Genomic DNA, 19,670 nt, shown 5'->3' with positions numbered 1-19,670 from the left:
TCTACATTTTAAATGAAGAAGGAGCAGTGGATCAGGCTGGGAGTGTTAACCCCTCCAGGCCGTGCAGGTAATGCAGCAGTGATGTATGAAGCATGGAGTAAAAGCAGAGCAGAGTCACAGCTTAAACACTAAGAAGCTTACAGTTCCCTCTCTGTCCCTCGCTGACAATCCTCTTCACTGGGAAAACTCCGCTGAGATCTCCAGCAACAAATACCTGTAATACAGAGGGAAAAAAGTTCTCCTGTGAGGTAAGATTTATCTTTCAACTTTTATCAGCCCTTACTGTTTAACTGCTATTTGAGGGAATGCAGGATTTACTATAGTAACGTTGGTGTATTTTGTGTTCACGTGTAGGTTTGAGTTATTTAGTAAGTTGTGTAAATGTAACTATAGAGTTTACAGTCTATGAACTTTGGTAAAATATAAAATTTTAGTTAAAAAACCTGTAGATATAGTTTTTAGTAACTGCTTCAACAGAACATGATAAGTTCACTAGCATAATATCAGGATCACGTCTGTTTGTGAGCTTAATAGCAGTCCAGTGAATTCTCACTTTTATGTCAAATGTCTAATATGATCCTATAATATCACATGATCCTGTTCTACATCCCACACACTGGATAGAACATGAATAGAAATGTAATAATAAACCTCAGTCCTAATCAGGTTGTAGGTTTTTTTAGAACGTGTTGGCTACACTTACTGTACCTGTGTATTATGACAGTGTGTGTTGTTAATAATATTGATTATTATTTACAACTAAGTCACAATTTATTGGCTCAAATATCCACATATACAGTGGTGATGGTTTGTGTGGTAAACGACTGGTGTCAGTGGGAATGTGCAAAGTGTTCATCATCACCGTGTGTTCCCAGTTCCCAGAATAGCTGTGTTGCACTTCTGTCCTCTGGAGCTCAAGAGAAGGATCAGGCTGGAGTAGATTACTGACTGCTTAACTCCGAGACCACACACACACGCATGCACACACGCACGCACGCACGCACACACATACACATACACACACACACACACACACACGTCTCATATTAATGTAGGCATATTCTCGTCTCCTTCATCGTCTCCTTCATCGTCTCCCCTCTCCCCAACATCCCACACTTTATTTTTGTCTTTGTGTTGTCAAAAGAGCCCCAATCAAGACAAAGATGTCTCTGACCTGTTGTCGGGCAGATTTAATTGATTTCTGTGTGTTTGTGTATTGCACTCCAGTTGTGTTGGTGAACACCTGCAGCCATGTGTGACCAGACGTTCGTGGCCATCACCTTTGGCCCCTGCGACAGCTGCGGGAAAAACAGTCCTCTGATGAACATCTACATCAAGACTGAGGCCATCAACTACTGCTCCTTCTGTGTGGAAGTGGTGAGTAATGGTTTCAGTTTCTCGCCACTAAACAGCTGAACATGTGCATAGAAATAGTGTTGATCTGAGGAGTCCCAGCAGTGAGCTGTAGTCTCACACCAGCTGATGATACAGAGTCTCAGTTTGAACAGGATCACACTTACACTTTGTACAACATCTCTTTGGAGCAGCAGCACATACTGACACGCAGCTGTGTTCATTTATCTTGAAACACACACACACACACACACACACACACACACACACACACACACACAGGAAGTCATGAGCACACAGAATAGATAGAGAGGTGCATGACAGTGGGACTGGTCCTAATCTGTGGCTGCTTGTCATCAGCTCAGCTGACACCTCAGTGCAGAGTGTTCAGTGTGAGCGACCCCAGCAAACAGCAACAACACTTTGACATCATAAGATGAAGAGTGACTGGATTCATAAATAATGGAGAGTTGAAGTGGGCCTGAGAAAAACACTGGAACCTTTATTGAAAGAAATGAGAAGCTCTTATTGGAGCACATGAAGTTTTACAACATATCCAGTCACTGTCATGTTGCCTTTTAGATTCAGTCATTATATCAGATATTGTATTTAAACATTTTGTTTTGTTTAAACAAATGAAATGCTACTGTGGTTTAGCTGATGAAATTATCCCAACATGCTTGATTGATGCTCAACTCTTTTGGCTACGTAGCTGCATTAATAATACAAATACGAATACTTACTAATAATAATAATAATAATAATAATAATGCAAGTTCACCCTATCAAAGAGCAATGCAATTAATTCTAAAGAATATTCAGTCTGACATTTCAATTAGAATTAAAAATATGAAAATATCCTTGATGGATAAAACATAAATAAAATAAACCACAACAATAAATTAAATGCACTCTCTTGCTGTTTACAAATAATGCCCTTGAATAAATGTTTATTATTTGGCACAGGACATATGTTTCCAGCTCAGTAAACAGGATGGTTATGATTTACATGAGCGTTTAGGTTTCTATTGTTTTAGGTTAGTATTCCATATGAATAGAATATGTCCAGTGTTCAAACAAACACTATGTAAACTGCAGTGCTGTTCAGTAACAACTTGTGATGAGTGCTGGTGTTTAAAGTGTAAAGTGAGCACAGTCAGTGTGGGGGAGGACACTCAGACAAGAGACTGACACGGTCCCATCTCCGCTCCACTGCCCATGTGTCAGTGTGTGAGTGAGAGTGGGTGTGTGGGGGGGTGCTGACAGCACAGCGGCTCCGCTCGCTCCTCATCACCCGCGATGTGGCAGCATCAGAGTCACGCTCGAGGACAAATGTGAACAAACCTTTAACAACAAACCACCTCCTGCTCCTCCTCCTCTAACCGTGTCTCCTCCTCACTGCTCGGTGCTGTGGTGGGGGTCTCCTCTCCTCGGTGCTGTGGTGGTGGTCTCCTCTCCTCGGTGCTGTGGTGGTGGTCTCCTCTCCTCGGTGCTGTGGTGGTGGTCTCCTCTCCTCGGTGCTGTGGTGGTGGTGGTCTCTGCTGTGGTGGTGGTGGTCTCCTCTCCTTGGTGCTGTGGTGGTGGTCTCCTCTCCTTGGTGCTGTGGTGGTGGTGGTCTCTGCTGTGGTGGTGGTGGTCTCCTCTCCCCGGTGCTGTGGTGGTGGTGGTGGTCTCCTCCACAGATGGCCTGTCAGGGGCTCCTGAAGGGGGAAACCCTGGCAACTCTGAAGAGGGAGACTGACAGTCTGAAGAAGAAGCTGGAGGTGGAGCGAGGCAAACTGAACGACGTGGAGCGTAAGTGTCCAACTACAGAGTATACATATACACACACTGATCCAACTACACACACTGATCTGATCTAACTACACACACTGATCTGATCTAACTACACACACTGATCTGATCTAACTACACACACTGATCTGATCTAACTACACACACTGATCTGATGTGTGTTTTTAGAGAAGCACAGTGGCGTTACAGTGTGACAGGTGCCCAACAGAGTGATCACCCTACTGTTTCCACTGTTTAACTGCTGCTCTCATAGTAATGCTCAGTTATTATGAAGTACAGTCAGCTGTCTGTTTACTGATGATGATGATGGTGATGTGGATGTTATTTTGTCTCTTTGTGGTTATTTTATCTGTGTGTGATTGTTATGTGTCTCTTTGTGGTTATTTTATATCTCTTTGTTGTAGTTTAGGTCTTTAAGTGGTAGTTTTACATCTCATCATGTGTGTCTATGTGAGTGAAGAGTGAAGATATGATAAAGGGATAGTTCACCCAGAAATTAGAATTCACTCATTATCTACTCACCACTATGCCAATGGAGGGGTGGGTGAAGTGTTTGAGTCCACAAGACACTTTTGGAATCTCCGGGGTAAACAGTGTTGCAGACAAATCCAATACAAAAGCTAATGGTGACCTCTTCAAAGGTTAAAAAACTACATAAAACTCCTCCACACTGCTGCTGTGGTGTCATTCAAGACATTCAAGCTCCGGGAGGAAGATATCAGAGACATTTAGGTTAAAAACACGGTGTAAATGATTTGGTTTCGAGTCAAATTTAAATATTCGGGAACTATCCTTTTAAATTAAACAAATATTACTTTTGATATCAACACACTCATTCGACAATAGATTTTTCTGAGAAAACGTATGTTTTATACTTGAGTGAAGCTTGGTCTTAATTAATATGTCATTATGTGCAATAATAAATCACAAAAACACCACAGTCATGTTATTCCCCTCTGTGTGTGTGTGTGTGTGTGTGTGTGTGTGTGTGTGTGTGTGTGTGTGTGTGTGTGTGTGTGTGTGTGTGTGTGTGTGTGTTACCTCAGTGCACCAGGCGGCTGAGAAGACGGAGGTGCTGGGTGCTCTCTCCATAAAGACCAGACGTGTCCTGAAGGGTCATGGGAACAAGGTGCTCTGTATGGACTGGTGCAAAGACAAACGTCGTCTAGTCAGCTCCTCACAGGTACACACACATGTACACACTTCACACGCATACACACATGTCATACAGTATATTAGGAGAGATATAGTATTATCATATACAAATATATATGTCAGACATTAGAGTGTTTACAAAGTGTGAAGGTTTATTGGTTGTATTGTCTTTTTATGTTATGCTGATTTACTTTCTCTAATCTAGGATGGAAAAGTGATTGTGTGGGATGCATTCACTCTTAATAAGGTGAGTAGATGTGTGTGTGGTGCTGCGGTGTATGTGTGAGAGAGTGTGTGGGAATCCATTTCAGTAATAATGGAGAAGGGGGATCGTTAAAAAGGTTTTAGATTCTTTTGAAGAAAAATACTTTTTGGGTTGAAGCATCAAATGAACAAAAAAATCCATGGATTACAACACTTGGAGTTGTGTGTTACTTCGATGACGACGCCTAATGAGTGGAGAAGCTAGAGGATATTCTGGTGATGGATTTTACTATGGATACTTTCCTTTTAAAATGTTTCTTTTAATGTTAATTTCAGAAAAATACAACTGGACAATTTGATAATATTATATCACTATTTCACCTTCATATCACATTTCTCCATCGGTTCAGTCAAACTACATAGATGAGCTTTACTACACAGGGATACGAAATCAGAATTATAAACAAAACATGCAATTCATCCATTATTATCAATACTCTAACAGTTTAATTTGATCATGTTTTACTGCAACTTTAAGTTTTATGTTCACTGTGCATCTCCACAGAAGCTTGATTCCAGGTTTATTCCTCACTCATGTCATTATGAATCAAAAGGTTAAGTTTCATGTCCAACCCAAGAAGAAAACCCCTGAAAAGATACACATGCTGAACTGTTACTTCCACAGTCCTGTTTGACCCAACCTGCGTCTCCACTCTTACATATGGCTGAGATGTGTTTTAAGCTCCGGTTCTCCTCGCCATATGTTCTGGTGTTGAGCAGGTGTGTGAGTCCTCCTCTGCTTCTGCGTTCCTCTGAGAGAGGGCGAGACACACATGGAACTACGCCTTCACAGATTATCTTTCCATCTGGGCCCTGTACTGACTGTGTGTGTCTGAGTGCACTTTCATGGCAGAGCAGACATAACCACACTGAACATATAATCCCTATTAATACTCAGCACATTTACTGCAGCTGTGTGTGAGCATGAGATGGTGTGTGCTTATTAAAAGAATATACGGGTTCACCACACCACATTCATGTTTTTCCTCTTTTTTCCCATGCATTTGTATGTGTGTGTGTGTGTGTGTGTGTGTGTGTGTGTGTGTGTGTGTGTGTGTGTGTGTGTGTGTGTGTGTGTGTGTGTGTGTGTGTCTGTCTGTGTGTGTGTGTGTGTTTATGTGATGTGTGTGTTGCAGGAGCATGGGGTGACCCTGCCGTGTACGTGGGTACTGGCGTGTGCTTATGCTCCCTCAGGTTGTGCTGTGGCGTGTGGGTGAGTACAAAAGTTCATCGTTCCTATAATCAAACATCACTCATAAAGTAAAATAACATATTTGGAAAAGTTTCACTTATACATTTTATAGAGATAATCTCCTCTCATGTAGTGTAACAGTTACATCAGTGATATAAATGGTTGACTTTTCTTTTTCAATACTGTTCATCTTAAATTGCTCAACGGCATTGAATCAGATGATATTGATATTTTGAATATTCCTCCAAAAGTGGACTGGATAACAAGTGCTCGGTCATCCCGCTGTCAATGGACAAAAATGAGAACTTAGCTGCGAAGAAGAAGTCGGTCGCCATGCACACCAACTACGTATCAGGCTGCGCCTTCACCAGCTCCGACATGCAGGTAGGCACCAGTGATGTCATGTCCCCCCCCCCTCCACAAAATGTCATGGAACTCGGTGAAGTAGTTTTTACGTCATTTATCACAAGAGTAACTCAATGTGCACTCTCCTGTGCGTCTAAAGTTTCAGCCACTAGAAGTTTTCTTGTTGTTGTTGTTGTTGTGGTTGTTGTGGTTGTGGTTGTTGTTGTTGTTGTTGTTGTTGTTGTTGTTGTTGTTGTTGTTGTTGTTGTTTCTGTTTCTGACTGTGCCTGAGACCCCCCAAAGCAAAGAAGGCAGGTGTGGGTCAGAATGAAAAGGTGAACATGGCAGATACAGCCTGACACATGTAACTTTAATATTTGACTCCGCTCTGGACTCTAATAAGGCAGAGGAGCACACTGGGGTGAGAGGTAAGTAGAGGACAGGAAGGAGGAGGAGAAGGGAGATGGATGGCAGGGGTGAGGAGGGGGCCGAGGGGCGGGGGAGGTGGTCCTCTATGCCCTGTGTATTAATAGACACTGAGTGAGCTTTTATCAGGGAAAGAGAGGAGACCTGAGGGCAGAACATTTAACACAAAGACACACTCATGGTTTTCTCTGTTTTTATCTGTCACACTCGCACTCTGCATGTCACACACAAAGACACAAGCATGCACACGAGCACCCTGTCACGCTTACAGCCTTTATACCATCAGAATAGAGCTCCGAGCACAAAGCTCTGGACCACGTGGGGAGCTGTTTACTATTCATTGTACGGCATGAGTTTATAAAAGACTCCACATTTGATACAAGCCTCAAAGTCTGCTAACAGGAGAGGTGTGTGTGTGTCTGTGTGTGTCTGTGTGTGTGTGTGTGTGTGTGTGTGTGTGTGTGTGTGTGTGTGTGTGTGTGTGTGTGTGTGTGTGTGTGCGTGTGTGTGTGTGTGTGTGTGTGTGGTACAGATATTACTCATGGGGACCTAAATCTGTTAACACAGTCACATTATAAGGACAAAAAGCAAGTCCACATAACACAAATCATTACATTTAAAGATGAAGACATGTTGGAAGGTAAGATTTAGTTGAGGTTAGGTTTAGGTTGAAGTCAGGGCAAGTTTTAAGTTAGGTTTAGATTAAAGGGTTACTGATAATTGCATTCATGTTGAAAGTGCAGCTGGCTCTCAGTGCGGCAGGATGTGGTGTGTGTTGGTGCCTGAGGTCGTCCAGCAGGAGCTCTCTAATCCAGCAGCCAGCAGGGACCTCTGATGCCTGCATGTGTCTCTAAGTGCTCATAATCTGTTTTCATCAGGGGAAGCACTGACATTTTGGCATTTTGTGTGCGTGTTGGTGGATTCATGATGCACAGCGAGTCTTGTGCGTTAGGTGCTGACCTTTTGATTCCACTGTGTGCATCGTATACAGAAAATGTCCGAACCCAATTGTCTGGACAGTTTTCAGAGCTTTTTCTGAATATAGATCATGAAGCAGAGAACAAATACCTGAAAGTGACCAACATTAATTCGATATGTGCTGGGTTGGTGCTTGTAATAAAATATAAAAAAGTATATATTTTTTAAACACAGAACCCTTATTTTTTTCCTTAAAATAGTTCATACTATTTATATATACTGTATTTTTTTCTAATCAACTTTTTTCACTATTTTGTTTAGAAGCCTCCAGCATTGCCCTTCATGTCCATGTCAACCTAGTTTTCCCTTTAACCTCACACACTGCAGAGTTTCCAGCAGAATATATTCAAATCTCTTGGTTATTTCCCTTCCGTCTCTGGTTTTTACTGGACTGGTTTACCGAGGCTGCCAGTGTTTGTTTACCACTTTTAAAGTTGTAGGTTGGTGTCGACAGCTCCACCAGTAAATCTAACCTCTGTGTTTGGGTTATAAAAACGTGTTTCTGTCTTTTCCTTGGTGTGGAATGAGCTGCAGAGTTACATTTTGGTTTGATTGTTTTGTGTGTGTGTTTTTTGTATCTGTTTTACATGCGTTTTTGTATGTGTGTCTGTGTTAGATGCTGACCTCCAGTGGTGACGGCACATGTGCCTTGTGGGATGTGGAGAGCGGGCAGCTGCTGCAGAGTTTCCATGGTCACACAGCTGATGTCTTGTCCCTGGACCTCGCCCCGTCTGAAACTGGAAACACTTTTGTGTCCGGGGTGAGAGTGAAAGAGAGAGATAGTGTGTGTTTGTGTGTGTGATATTTGCCTGTTTGTAAATCATGTGGTCATGGGGAAACCCGTAAACTCATGGAACACTGACATTTAGAAGAAACTGGGGTTTTAAGACAACGATATTCCCCTTCTCTTGTGTGTGTGTGTGTGTGTGTGTGTGTGTGTGTGTGTGTGTGTGTGTGTGTGTGTGTGTGTGTGTGTGTGTGTGTGTGTGTGTGTGTGTGTGTTATCAGGGCAGTGATATGAAGGCCAACGTGTGGGACATGCGCTCTGGACAGAACATTCAGTCTTTTGAGACCCACGAGTCCGACATCAACTGTGTAAAGTGAGTTCAGTTCTGTCATGAAAGCCATGATTGATCTTATTCTTATTTATAACAAAAAAAAATGTCTTTGCCTGATTATACTCTGTATGCATATTTTCATATATGCATAATGATATGTTGATGCAGATGATAGATATGCATTTTGCATTAGGCTCATGCAAATATTTCAGTATTTTGTATAAATTGCTCTCTGCAGAATACAAACTCATACTTTAAACAATATTTATCAAAATTGTACATTTTATATACAGTTAAAATGATAAACTAACTACAGATCATTAAAGTATCCTTCATATAGAGAGCTCAGTGGAGTAACACGTACTCGTATTGTGTGTGTTCAGGTACTACCCCAGTGGAGATGCATTTGCTACTGCTTCTGACGATGCCACCGTGAGTCACATTATATGACCGATGATCTGTCATATCAACATTTAAACTGTACAAGATTGTTCAATTGAAATTCTCATTGCCTGTCTAATGAAAACTAACAGTGATTCACCAGGCTCAGGCTAAATCGTTGCTGGTGTCATGTTGAAGTCAGGGATCTAAGTTTATAATTTATTTTTATAAGAATAAAACTGTTATCTACACAGGTATGTTACCTCTAGCTGTGTTACACCTATCTGAAATACGATACAGATGTTTCTTAGATACAAACCTCGACACTACATTATATATACAGTAAACCAATGTCGACTACAGGCTCTTCACAGACTTGTCAAAGTACCACTACATGTCCTGTGTGTTGTTGTTTCTCAGTGTCGTTTCTATGATCTACGAGCTGACCGTGAAGTCGCTGTCTACCAGAAGGACAGCATCGTATTCGGTGCTTCCACTGTGGACTTCTCCCTGAGTGGTGAGTGAGACGTGGTTCTCAGATCATTTGTGCTCAATAAATGTGACTTCACTGGAGCAGCTCTGAAAATATTTCACACAAAGTTTCTAAACAGAAAAAGAAAACAGACTTTCAGCTGCTTCTGTGACTTTGATTATCTTAAAAATGAACTAATTTGTTTAGATATCATCTGTTTGATCGATCATTCACTGATATGTTTTGAATAAAGTCAATCATTCATCCGCATCTACCGGGAAAATTAAGAATTCTAGGAACTCTTTTTGGACTTTTTATTGATTAATTTGTAGTTATTACTTCCTGATTCCATCTGTAATTCCCCTTATTCCCAAATATTCCACTTCCTGTTTCATGTACTCTCTCATTCACGCTTCCTCTCATCCGCAGGCCGCCTGCTTTTCGCTGGTTATAACGACTACACCATCAATGTGTGGGACGTTCTGAAGGGAACTCGTGTGTCCATCCTGTTTGGCCACGAGAACCGTGTCAGCAGACTCAGATTGTCGCCTGACGGCACGGCCCTCTGCTCGGCCTCGTGGGACAACACCTTACGGGTGAGCACAAGTTTCCCCTCAGAGAATGACGTTACCATTAAGCTGCTGATCATGTGTTTCTGCTGGTCAATCTATAAGCCTGACACTGACACAATAAATTAATCTTTACAATATACGGATACATATGATACATGTATTCCTCTTTCCTCTGCTATATAACAAAAAATAAATCATTACAGTTTTTTTCATGCATAAATCATGTCACAACATCTTGATCTGGACAACACAACATTTTTATTTCAATTATATTGGTTCAATCAATATGTCGAGTATTACATCCACCAAGGATTTTATGTCTTCCATTCTGTTTGGTCTGTTAGCAGGATTACTCAAAATCAGCTGAGCCAATTTTATTGAAATGTGACAGAAGGGATTTGATGGGGGTGGATATAGGATTTATTTTACCCGCTTCTTGTCAACATCATGAGATGAGACGTTTTTCAACATTTTGTTAAGTTTTAAAGAATTAAAGCAGAGAAAAATATCTACGAGAATGTGCAATTTGTTGCAGCTAGATTTGATTTGAGGGAACATTATGTGCCGTTCTACTTTTTGACTTAGGTTGTGCAACGTATCTGTGACGGGATGAAGCCTGAACTCTCAAAATTATGCAAGTCAAGTGTGGAGTTATGAAATGTCTTTTTAAAAGTTAAGTTAATAATAAAAGCAGGAACTGTCTGGTCAGGGTTTACTACAGCCTGTGTTGCTTCTCTAAAAAGTTTATGTTGAGATATTAATGGTTTGACTTTTACTTAACAAACCTTATTACAGCTGTACTCACAATATGTCTTCACTCATTTCTCTGGTGCAGATTTGGGCCTAGTGTTCGTACGACGGTTGTGATGGAGCAAAGAGCAGCAGCGTTATGTGACGGCCAACACTACAAATCCCTGCTGGACATCAACACCCAGATAATGAGAATACGTTTCTCTATAATAACTGTAGGGTCGTTGTTCATTTGAACAAACACCTCCTCGTGTTCACATGTCTAATCTTTGTTATTGATAGCTTGATGACTGTATAATTAATTATGAGAGTTGTTGTTAATATAGTGGGAGATAATTGTCAGTGTAAAGATCTGAAACCAGCTGTAGAAGTCAGCTCTGCTGTGTAGACACACACACAGTGTAGCTGCTGATTGTCCTGTACATTATACACACTCCTGTCAGCCCTCCAAGAGAACCACACCTATCCTGAATAATACTGTAATACTGGTTTTACTGTTGTTACTGCTGTCCTGATTATCCTAAAGAAGACAACATTAAATATATCCTACTACTTTTCTTTTTTCAAAAACACTCAAACCTCAGCCGTTCATTTCTTGAAAATTTTCTTGTGAGAATAATAAAGAAGATAAGTATTACTCATTTTTTTGTATTTTTTTCCTCTTGTTGCCAGACCAGGATTTAACTCATATTTTGCTCTTTTTCTTCCGCTGGAGATAATTAGACTGACGAATGATAAAGGCGACCTGCTGGTGCCTGTTGTAGAGAGCGACTTTAGTGAGAACTGGGTTTATTAAACCTGAGGGAAATGCTCGTCTTTCTGTTGAAACTGAAATCCCTGTGACTGTGAGTCAGTTACCGTGGTAACTCTGTGAAAAGTACCTGCTCACTGGCAGCAGAAGATCACAATCCTGATTAGACATTAGTTTCCACAGAGCCTGTCTTTACTAACTTTACTACCATTATGATCAATCAGTCATTTATGTGAGGACAGACATTGATCTCTTATATTTAGATATTTCACATTGAGGCTACAGATCAGCTCAGAATTAGATGTGTGTCTTTATGACACTCAATGCATTAACTGTAAAAAGAACCAGGTTGAAGCTTGAGGCACCTGAGACTCTTATATATGATCATTTTCTGTGGTGTGTTAGAACACATCTTGTTATTATATCATATGGAAGATTATGTGATTTTTCTGCGTGAGCATGATTCCAGTGCATTTGTAATTTAAGAGTAACTCTTGTTTTAACAGCATTTCAGCTTCTATATCCAAATTTACCAAATGAAATGTAATCTTTAAATGCTGCTCAGAAAGGTTTTAAATGTAACATAGACATCTGAAAATTTACCCTGAGTTTTAACCTTTGTGCTTTTTCAACTGCAAATCACTAAAATCACAAGGCTGTTATTTAGCCACACTGAGGTTCAGTCATAGAGTTAGAAACGTATCTTATGTCTTATCTGTTTTTCAGATTTCTTTCTTCTGCTACCAGCAGCATTTTCTCCATGTTACAGATGAATAAATATATTCACAAGTTTAATCAAACTGTTGTATTTCAGGATATTAAGGAAATGAATGTCTGATAATGTGGTCTAGTGAATTTGACTAGTAATGCTAATGTTAACTTATTGACTCTTTCCTCCAACTCTGCTGCTGTCGGCTTTTTTAATAGATAAATGTTTTTTTCCACACATTGATCTTTGCATCTCTACTGGTTGAGGCTTTTTTTCCAGAGGAGATTCCTAGTATCAGAGCTTCACTGATTTATTTTGTCATTTAGCAGGAATTAACTCATGTAGTAAATCTTCTCACAGTGTATTCAGCTGACTGATCAGCCACGAGGAACTGAAAACACAATACTACAGGATGTTCAGAGTTTCATTCTGATAGTACCACACAGGCTGTGTTCAACGTTACACTCCCAGCACTGAGCTTGACCTAGATTCTGTCCCAATGGCAGAAATGAGCATGTCTCCTCTTCTGTGCAGCCGAGAAACATAGACAGACTGAGCCTGTGTGATTTTTTCATCCTGGTATTAACTGACTGAAGCAGTGAACCTAGAGTTTACTGTTGTGAAAGCCCCTTCAGCACACTGAGGTGTTTCCTGTGGTGTGTTCATGGTACTGGCAGATCCTTCTTTAGTGGCTACGCTTGCCACCAGGGGGAATTTCGGTGTGTCAAAATGAAAGTGAATCAGGACTGTCTGGCTCTTCCTGTTGGGTTATTACTTAAAGGAATAATGTAAATAATGTTCTATCACATATACTGTGAGAAGTGCATTTTTCTACCTTTTGCTAAAAATGTGACCTCTACCACTATTAGTCTAACACAAATATTTGGAATGAATTCTTAAAGGACCACAGCAGTTTTTTCCTTATATTTACCTCAAATCCCATTCAGTCCATCCATTGTCCTCCACTCCGGCCAAGTAGGATATCCCAGAAGTCTTCTCTCCCTAGCCTTATTCAATAACAGGTTCTTTTCCCCTATCAGGCATTTTCCACAAAATGTAAATCCATTATCATCCATCTTTACCTTGGCCTTTGACGGTCACAGGGGGGTTAGCTGGAGCCAATCACAGCTGACATAGGGCAAGAGGTCACCATTGTTTTGCAGGGCCAACATAAAAAGAGTAACATTTAAACACATGGTTTTTAGTCTACAATTAACTTAATCCCAAATCGGCATGTCTTAGAGTACAGTCTCCACACAGAGAGGCCCCGGCCAAGCTGAGGGATTTGAACCCTCTTGCTATGAGGCGACAGTACTAACCACTGCACCACCATACCGCCCTGTAAAGTTTACACAATTTTTTATTAAGCAGCTCAAGCTTTCAAAAAACACTGCTGTGGTCCTAAAAGTAGGTTTCATCTTAAATAACCACATCCTCATCATTTGTCATTTGTCTTGCTTATGTTTGTGCGTTTAAAGTATTATTGATCAGAAGGTCTTACACGTCTTTGTTTTTCTCAAACAGTGGTCAAGGTTCAGCTGTGTTTGTACACATCATCATCATCATCGCACAAAACCCCCTCAGTGTTTGAGTTCTGATAAACACTTGAATTACATGGCAGCATTTTAAACTTAATCTTCTGAGTTTCTCTAAAACCAAGGGAATTTTCTGCTTGAGATGACCGAATCTGTTTTCTCGCAACTCAGAACAAAAATTAAGCATCGGGCCATTTGTAGACTTTAGCTTTTTTGGGGTTTTTTTCACTTTCAACACAAAGGTTTACTGGAAATGGTTCTGTCCCTTATCCTTTTACCGACAGAGAGCGGGGAAAGAATCATGAACAGGCAGAAGGTATATTTCCGTAAATATCACCTGATACATCATGAAACTAGATCATCATTATATTTTCACTTCCCCATGTGTGCAGTCTGAGGCCCACACAGAGAGCGAGCGCATTGAGACAGTTTGGTGATGACTGAAACCAAATTGTGAAACCACTCCAGCACTCATAGTATTATATCATAGTAACTATATTTAGTCTGAGTTTTTCCCATGAAGATTAAAAACACAAATTTACCTGGACACAGACACTTGTGATGTGTGAGCGTGTTTCATTACATTTTAATATAAATCAACTATCAGATACATTTAACACCATTTTAAACCCACAGATCTCCTTTAAGCTTTGTCAAACGAAACTTCCAAAAACTATAAGATTTATATTTCTAGGGTCGATAATAAATTTGACTCCATCTCTTGTGTAAATTATTCTATCCCTGCGCTTCAGCTCAACGGGTGATTTATTTTTCAATGATTCGATTATTGATCTTGAGGTGACCATTTAGAGTGGCACGGCATCGTAAAATAAAGAGTATATTTTGCTTGTTTCGTCAGAGAAATTCTCCAAAATCGTTACTATTTTGACTTACTATGTCATGATTGTGACTTCTGAAGTCATGATTGTGACCTTATACCTCATGATTTTGATCTCATATCTCGTGATGATTTCAATTGACAATCTCATCATTTTGATGATCTCATTAGGCAACTCTCTCTGGGAATTTCTACGTTTGAATCTGATTCCTCTTTGTTTTCTCTTCCGTGAATAACGGGACTTGTGCGTGTTTCCGCGGGGGCGGAGTCTCACTATAACCGGCCGCCGAGGGGAAGCTGAGAGGGATCCGAGGTTCTCCTTCCGCCGTCTGTGCAGAGAGCAGTCTGATATCGCTGGGAGGGTGAGCTCTTTCTTTCCTTTACTTGTCACAATAGCTGTGGGATCTATGTGTAAACGTGTGTAAACCCACAACGGAGGTGTTAGTGCCGCGGTGTGTGGAGGAGCTCGAAGGCGGAGACCAGGCTGTGGTGGCGGAGCCGTTTCCCCGCAGCCTGTGTGAATGTGGTCCTTTGTGTCCTCCATTACTCTGGTGACAGATCGCCGCCCTCCGCCCGGGCAGCGGAGGAGGAGAAGCCGGTCCCTCACCCACAACTTCAGCCCCTCGCACTGGGACTGAATTCAAACTACCGAGGCCTCCATGTCCGCTCGTCGCGTCGTTCAGCTAACGAGGCTGTGTTTAGCCTTTAGCATCGTTTAGCTAACGTTCAGACGAGCGACGTCTCTGTGGTTCCTCGGGCTAGCGATGCTATTAGCTCTCCTAAGTTAAATCATCCGAATGAAGACTCCTCGTCCGGCTGTTGAGCTGAACACCAGCTGGAAACATGGAGCACGAGCCGTCGATACAGAAACAAGTCTCTACAACCCGCTTTAAGGAAATAGTTGTGTGTTACTGGACAAAACACTGTAATTGAAGCCTGTAACATAATGCATTTGTAAGGGATGCTAATGCTAACTGGGACAGAGCCCGTGTAGATAACCACAGGATGTGCTGAGTGGTTCCAAACGGAGACAATAGACAGACACTAAGTTGGACTTTTCAAGGTAATACGAGTTAATTCAAGGCTCCGTGTTGGAATCATGCTGATTTGAATTCATTTGTATTGTAAGAAATGAGGAAAGAGAAAAGAGGGCACCCTGGAGTGCACATTAGGATTTGTCCCAGTTGTCTTATAGATCAAACGCATTGTTTGTTTGTTGTTGCCCCAAATAAACCACATGCACTGCTCCTCATGGCCTTTTATTATAAAGTCTGCTATTTTAATAATGAATTTAAATGTCTCTTTTTTTCCCCCCATTGGTAGAAAATGTCATGTGGGCTGTGGAAAGAGACCCTGGCTCTGGCAGAGGACTACCTGTCCCTTTGCTGCACAGGCCCACAACCAGCCCCTCCACCTCCCAGCGAGTCAGCCGCTGCCATGAGACGCCTGGGCCAGGACATGGAGAGGCAGCACGAGGCTCGCTTCCACTCCCACGCTCAGGCCTTCCTGAGGCAGTGCGGGCCGGACCCCTGCTCCAGCCTCAGGAAGGTGATGGAGGAGATGGTGGGAGATGGACACTTGAACTGGGGGAGGGTTGTTTCCCTTTTCACCTTTACAGGGGTGCTGGCCAGACAGCTGCTGGAGCAGAAGGCCGCTAAGCCGGGGCTGGACCCCGGACAGGGGTTGAGACAGGAACTGGGACAGTGGCCCGGGATCTGCAGGGGACTGGCAGAGACCATAGCTGATTACCTGGGAGAGGAGAAGAAGGACTGGCTGCTGGAGAATGATGGATGGGTATGTCACAACATGTTTGTCCCAATAACACATCGTCAGGTGACAGTGCAGGGCGGATTGAGTCATCACAAACTCTGTAGATTAGCACGGCATTTTAAATGCAGTTTCAGGCAATAAGTCACATTTATAATAGAAGCATACAAGATAAAATCCCAGCAACTGTTGACAGTGATGGTTTTAAAGTACAAGCTGGCATTAGAAACCACCTAGTGTGATACAATCTTGTTTGCTTCCTGCTTGAGTTTGTGTGTGTGTGAGTCTAGGAGGCTTCAGTGACTATCAGAGCTGAAGAGGAGCTTTAGACCTGACCCTCAGGAATGTGTGCCACAACGAGACAGACCTCCACTGTGTAAATTCAGAGCCACAATCATCTAATGTTGGGCTTCAGATTACCAGATTTCTGTTGGACCAAAGCAGTGTTCTCAGGCAGTATTAGACTGTAGGCCTGTTCAGGCACTAGAGATCAGTCTGACTTATTTACTGGAATAAAGTAAAGGGCTAGTTGGGCTCAGAGGCCAAAATGAACACTCCACCATTGAGTGTCTGCTTTTGTGAATGGGCTCGCCCTGTCCCGCACACACACACACACACACACACACACACACACACACACACACACACACACACACACACACACACACGCCCCTCCTTTCTCCAGCTGGCAGCTGGTTTCAACAGACGCGTAACCAGCTCAGCCAGCTGGACTTTGTAGTGCCAGTCAAAGCTTCAGTGTGTTGAAATTTGCAGTGGCCATATTGAAAGTTATCATTGTCTGAGCAGAAAAACAAGCTGAGAGCAGGTGCACTCACAGGACAAACGTGTGGTTTCAGTCTGAAAACATGAATATATTGGATAAGTGCCTGCAGCTGTCAGCAAAACCTCTGTTGACACGTTGGCAGCTGATGCTTGCTTTTATTCTCTAAAAAAAATAAACAGTATTTTGAGGAAAACAGAAAATACAATAAATATTTTCTCCTTTTAGTAAACAAAGTATCCTGCTCTCAATATAATGTGTTATTTCCTCCTGCAGGGTGGGTTCAGTAAGTTCTCCGTCAGTTCCAGAGAGGTGGGCCCGGACCTGTCGCTGAAGACGGCCCTGTTTGCTGCTGCCAGCTTGGGCCTCGCTGGACTCACCTTGCTCCTGGTGCGCTAGTTCAGACTTCTACATCCTTAATGTGTCCTCGTCCATGTTTTCATTTCATTTGGCACAATTAAGTAGATATTTGAATTTCAACGTCAATGCAGGGCTCAATCTGTAGTAAATTCAGGGTTTTGATCGCAAGTCACCAACTGAATGTTTGCACATACTCGCCCCCCCCTTACACACACGTTAATACTGACATTTCGTCACTTGCTCCTTAAGATTGTAAAAAACAAAAGATCTTTAATGCCTTCATGAATTTTGGAGTGAGTGACATCAGTTCTCATATTTTCGACAGGTTCATTTCTAAAGCACAGATTTCTACACAGAACCATCTTGCTCTCAAGGCTTGTATTTTCAACTGTGAAAGCAGCTAAAAGAAAAATCGTTTCATTTCAACTTTCCCAGAGGTTTTGATTTTGAAAATTGTCAGCTGCCTTTGATTCACTTGTTTACCTGAGTTGTGTATGTGGTATAGAACCATTCTAGTGTACAATGTATAAATTAATATATTATATTTATATGAAATGAAACTGTCAAGCAGTGGCCCTTTTGTAACCGATCCACAGCTAATTCAGTTGTTTCATCGTTAAAGTCTGTCCTACATTCATGTGAAATGTCTGAATTATTTGCCAGTAGAGCTGATTGCAGTGCTGACGACCACACCACGGTGCTATGATATGTTGTGAACTGTTTCTCATATCAATCTACCAAACCAGGGACCAATCTGACTTCAAACATATTGCTATTAGAACAAACCGTTGCTATGGCATTTCCTCCCCCAGATCTCTTAAACATTATATTTTTACATTGTTTTGTTCTATTTATTTGTCACTGTCTTTGTAATAAAAATATAAATCTTGCAGTTGGTGAGTCTTGTTTCAGTGCAGCACCATGATATTACCATCACCACTTAAATGTCTTCACAGCAGGTCAGGAGAGTGGAGAGGAGATGAATTATTCCTCCGCTCACACGCAGACATATTGTCATAAATAAAATATGCTCTGGTGTCTGACTATCACAGTGCTCCAGTTACACAACAGGAGCCATATTCTCTGGAGCTGCTGATGCAGGTAGCAGCGCTGAAATGACACCTCTACTCAAACAAATGTGCTTAGAAAACTCATTTGTAAACACAATTACATTATTTATTTAATATTTCATTTACACCCAATTATTTTATTTAATAAATTAAGACAAAGTTTTAATATTAATTTAAGTTTGATATGGCTTAATTGAATCAAGTTCAATTAAAGTAAATTCAAAGTGCATATTTAAAAAAAAAATACATGTATGCTTTTAAATTACATTGGATTCCTTTGCTCTACCATCTGTTTACACAACATATAAGCACACACACTTAACTTCTATCACTATCTCTCACATGACACCCAATCGTTTACACAGACACATGAAGAAGAAGCTGCAGAACGATTTCTTGCAGGTTTTTAAAATATGCCTAAAGATAATTATTTGATATGGGGAATTGATTAAATTATAAATTAATCAACATTTTGATGTAACATTTTCTTTGAAAGTAAAACGGATCATTTTCTCTCAGTACCAACCCACAAAAACACCGTTCACACGTTCTCCCCAGTCTATTATTCCTTCATCACTGTCACAACATCTGATGTGGTTGGAGCTGTTTGTGAAACAAGAGAACCATGACAGCTTCTGATGTGGCTCTGTGTGTTTCCTGTTGATTGTGTTTTTACTCCACCACTGGAACCTGAACAGAGCATCACAAACAGCAGACAAATCTGTTATTATCATTATCTGTTTATCTCATGGATTATGTGGTGCCGAGATTACATGGATGGATGGTGGCTCATGTGACTGCTATAAAACTCAACACTGAGTGCTTAGAGACCCAGTTTAGAGCTTTTCATTTGATTGTCCCTTGAAAGGTTCGAAGCCAACAATGAACTGACCTTACATTAAGTATTGTCTGTATACAAAGCCTGATAAACCTTATTTCTCTGTGCCACATAGCCCCATTAACCTTTATTATGAGGAACAATATGATAAACAGCTTTGTGGTTTATCTTGACTCAATCTCATGCTCACTTCTTCTGTTGCCATGAATATTAACTAGATCACCAAACAGGTTCTGAGCCACACGTTGAAATACAGTAGATGCCAACAAACACACTATTTG

The 19,670-nt window shown here is 41.3% G+C and overlaps 2 protein-coding genes across 2 annotated transcripts; both read left to right on the top strand.

The window, feature by feature from the left end:
• The first annotated feature begins 92 nt into the window (after positions 1-92).
• gnb5b (guanine nucleotide binding protein (G protein), beta 5b) lies at positions 93-11,381 on the top strand. The gene is made up of 13 exons (XM_035155723.2): positions 93-248; positions 1,228-1,377; positions 3,036-3,147; positions 4,194-4,330; positions 4,508-4,549; positions 5,703-5,779; positions 6,010-6,142; positions 8,124-8,267; positions 8,516-8,607; positions 8,949-8,997; positions 9,367-9,463; positions 9,848-10,014; positions 10,826-11,381. The coding sequence occupies exons 2-13, from the start codon at positions 1,252-1,254 to the stop codon at positions 10,835-10,837; spliced, it is 1,188 nt and encodes a 395-aa protein (XP_035011614.1). The 5' UTR covers positions 93-248; positions 1,228-1,251; the 3' UTR covers positions 10,838-11,381.
• A 3,408-nt stretch (positions 11,382-14,789) lies between these two features.
• Positions 14,790-18,373, top strand: bcl2l10 (BCL2 like 10). The gene is made up of 3 exons (XM_035163221.2): positions 14,790-14,935; positions 15,897-16,367; positions 17,398-18,373. The coding sequence occupies exons 2-3, from the start codon at positions 15,900-15,902 to the stop codon at positions 17,518-17,520; spliced, it is 591 nt and encodes a 196-aa protein (XP_035019112.1). The 5' UTR covers positions 14,790-14,935; positions 15,897-15,899; the 3' UTR covers positions 17,521-18,373.
• Positions 18,374-19,670: the final 1,297 nt, after the last annotated feature.

Source organism: Hippoglossus stenolepis, chromosome 1 (assembly GCF_022539355.2).
Source record: "Hippoglossus stenolepis isolate QCI-W04-F060 chromosome 1, HSTE1.2, whole genome shotgun sequence".
Taxonomy (NCBI): Eukaryota; Metazoa; Chordata; class Actinopteri; order Pleuronectiformes; family Pleuronectidae; genus Hippoglossus; species Hippoglossus stenolepis.
Note: the sequence above shows the minus strand (reverse complement) of the source record. Positions and strands in the feature narration are given on the sequence as shown.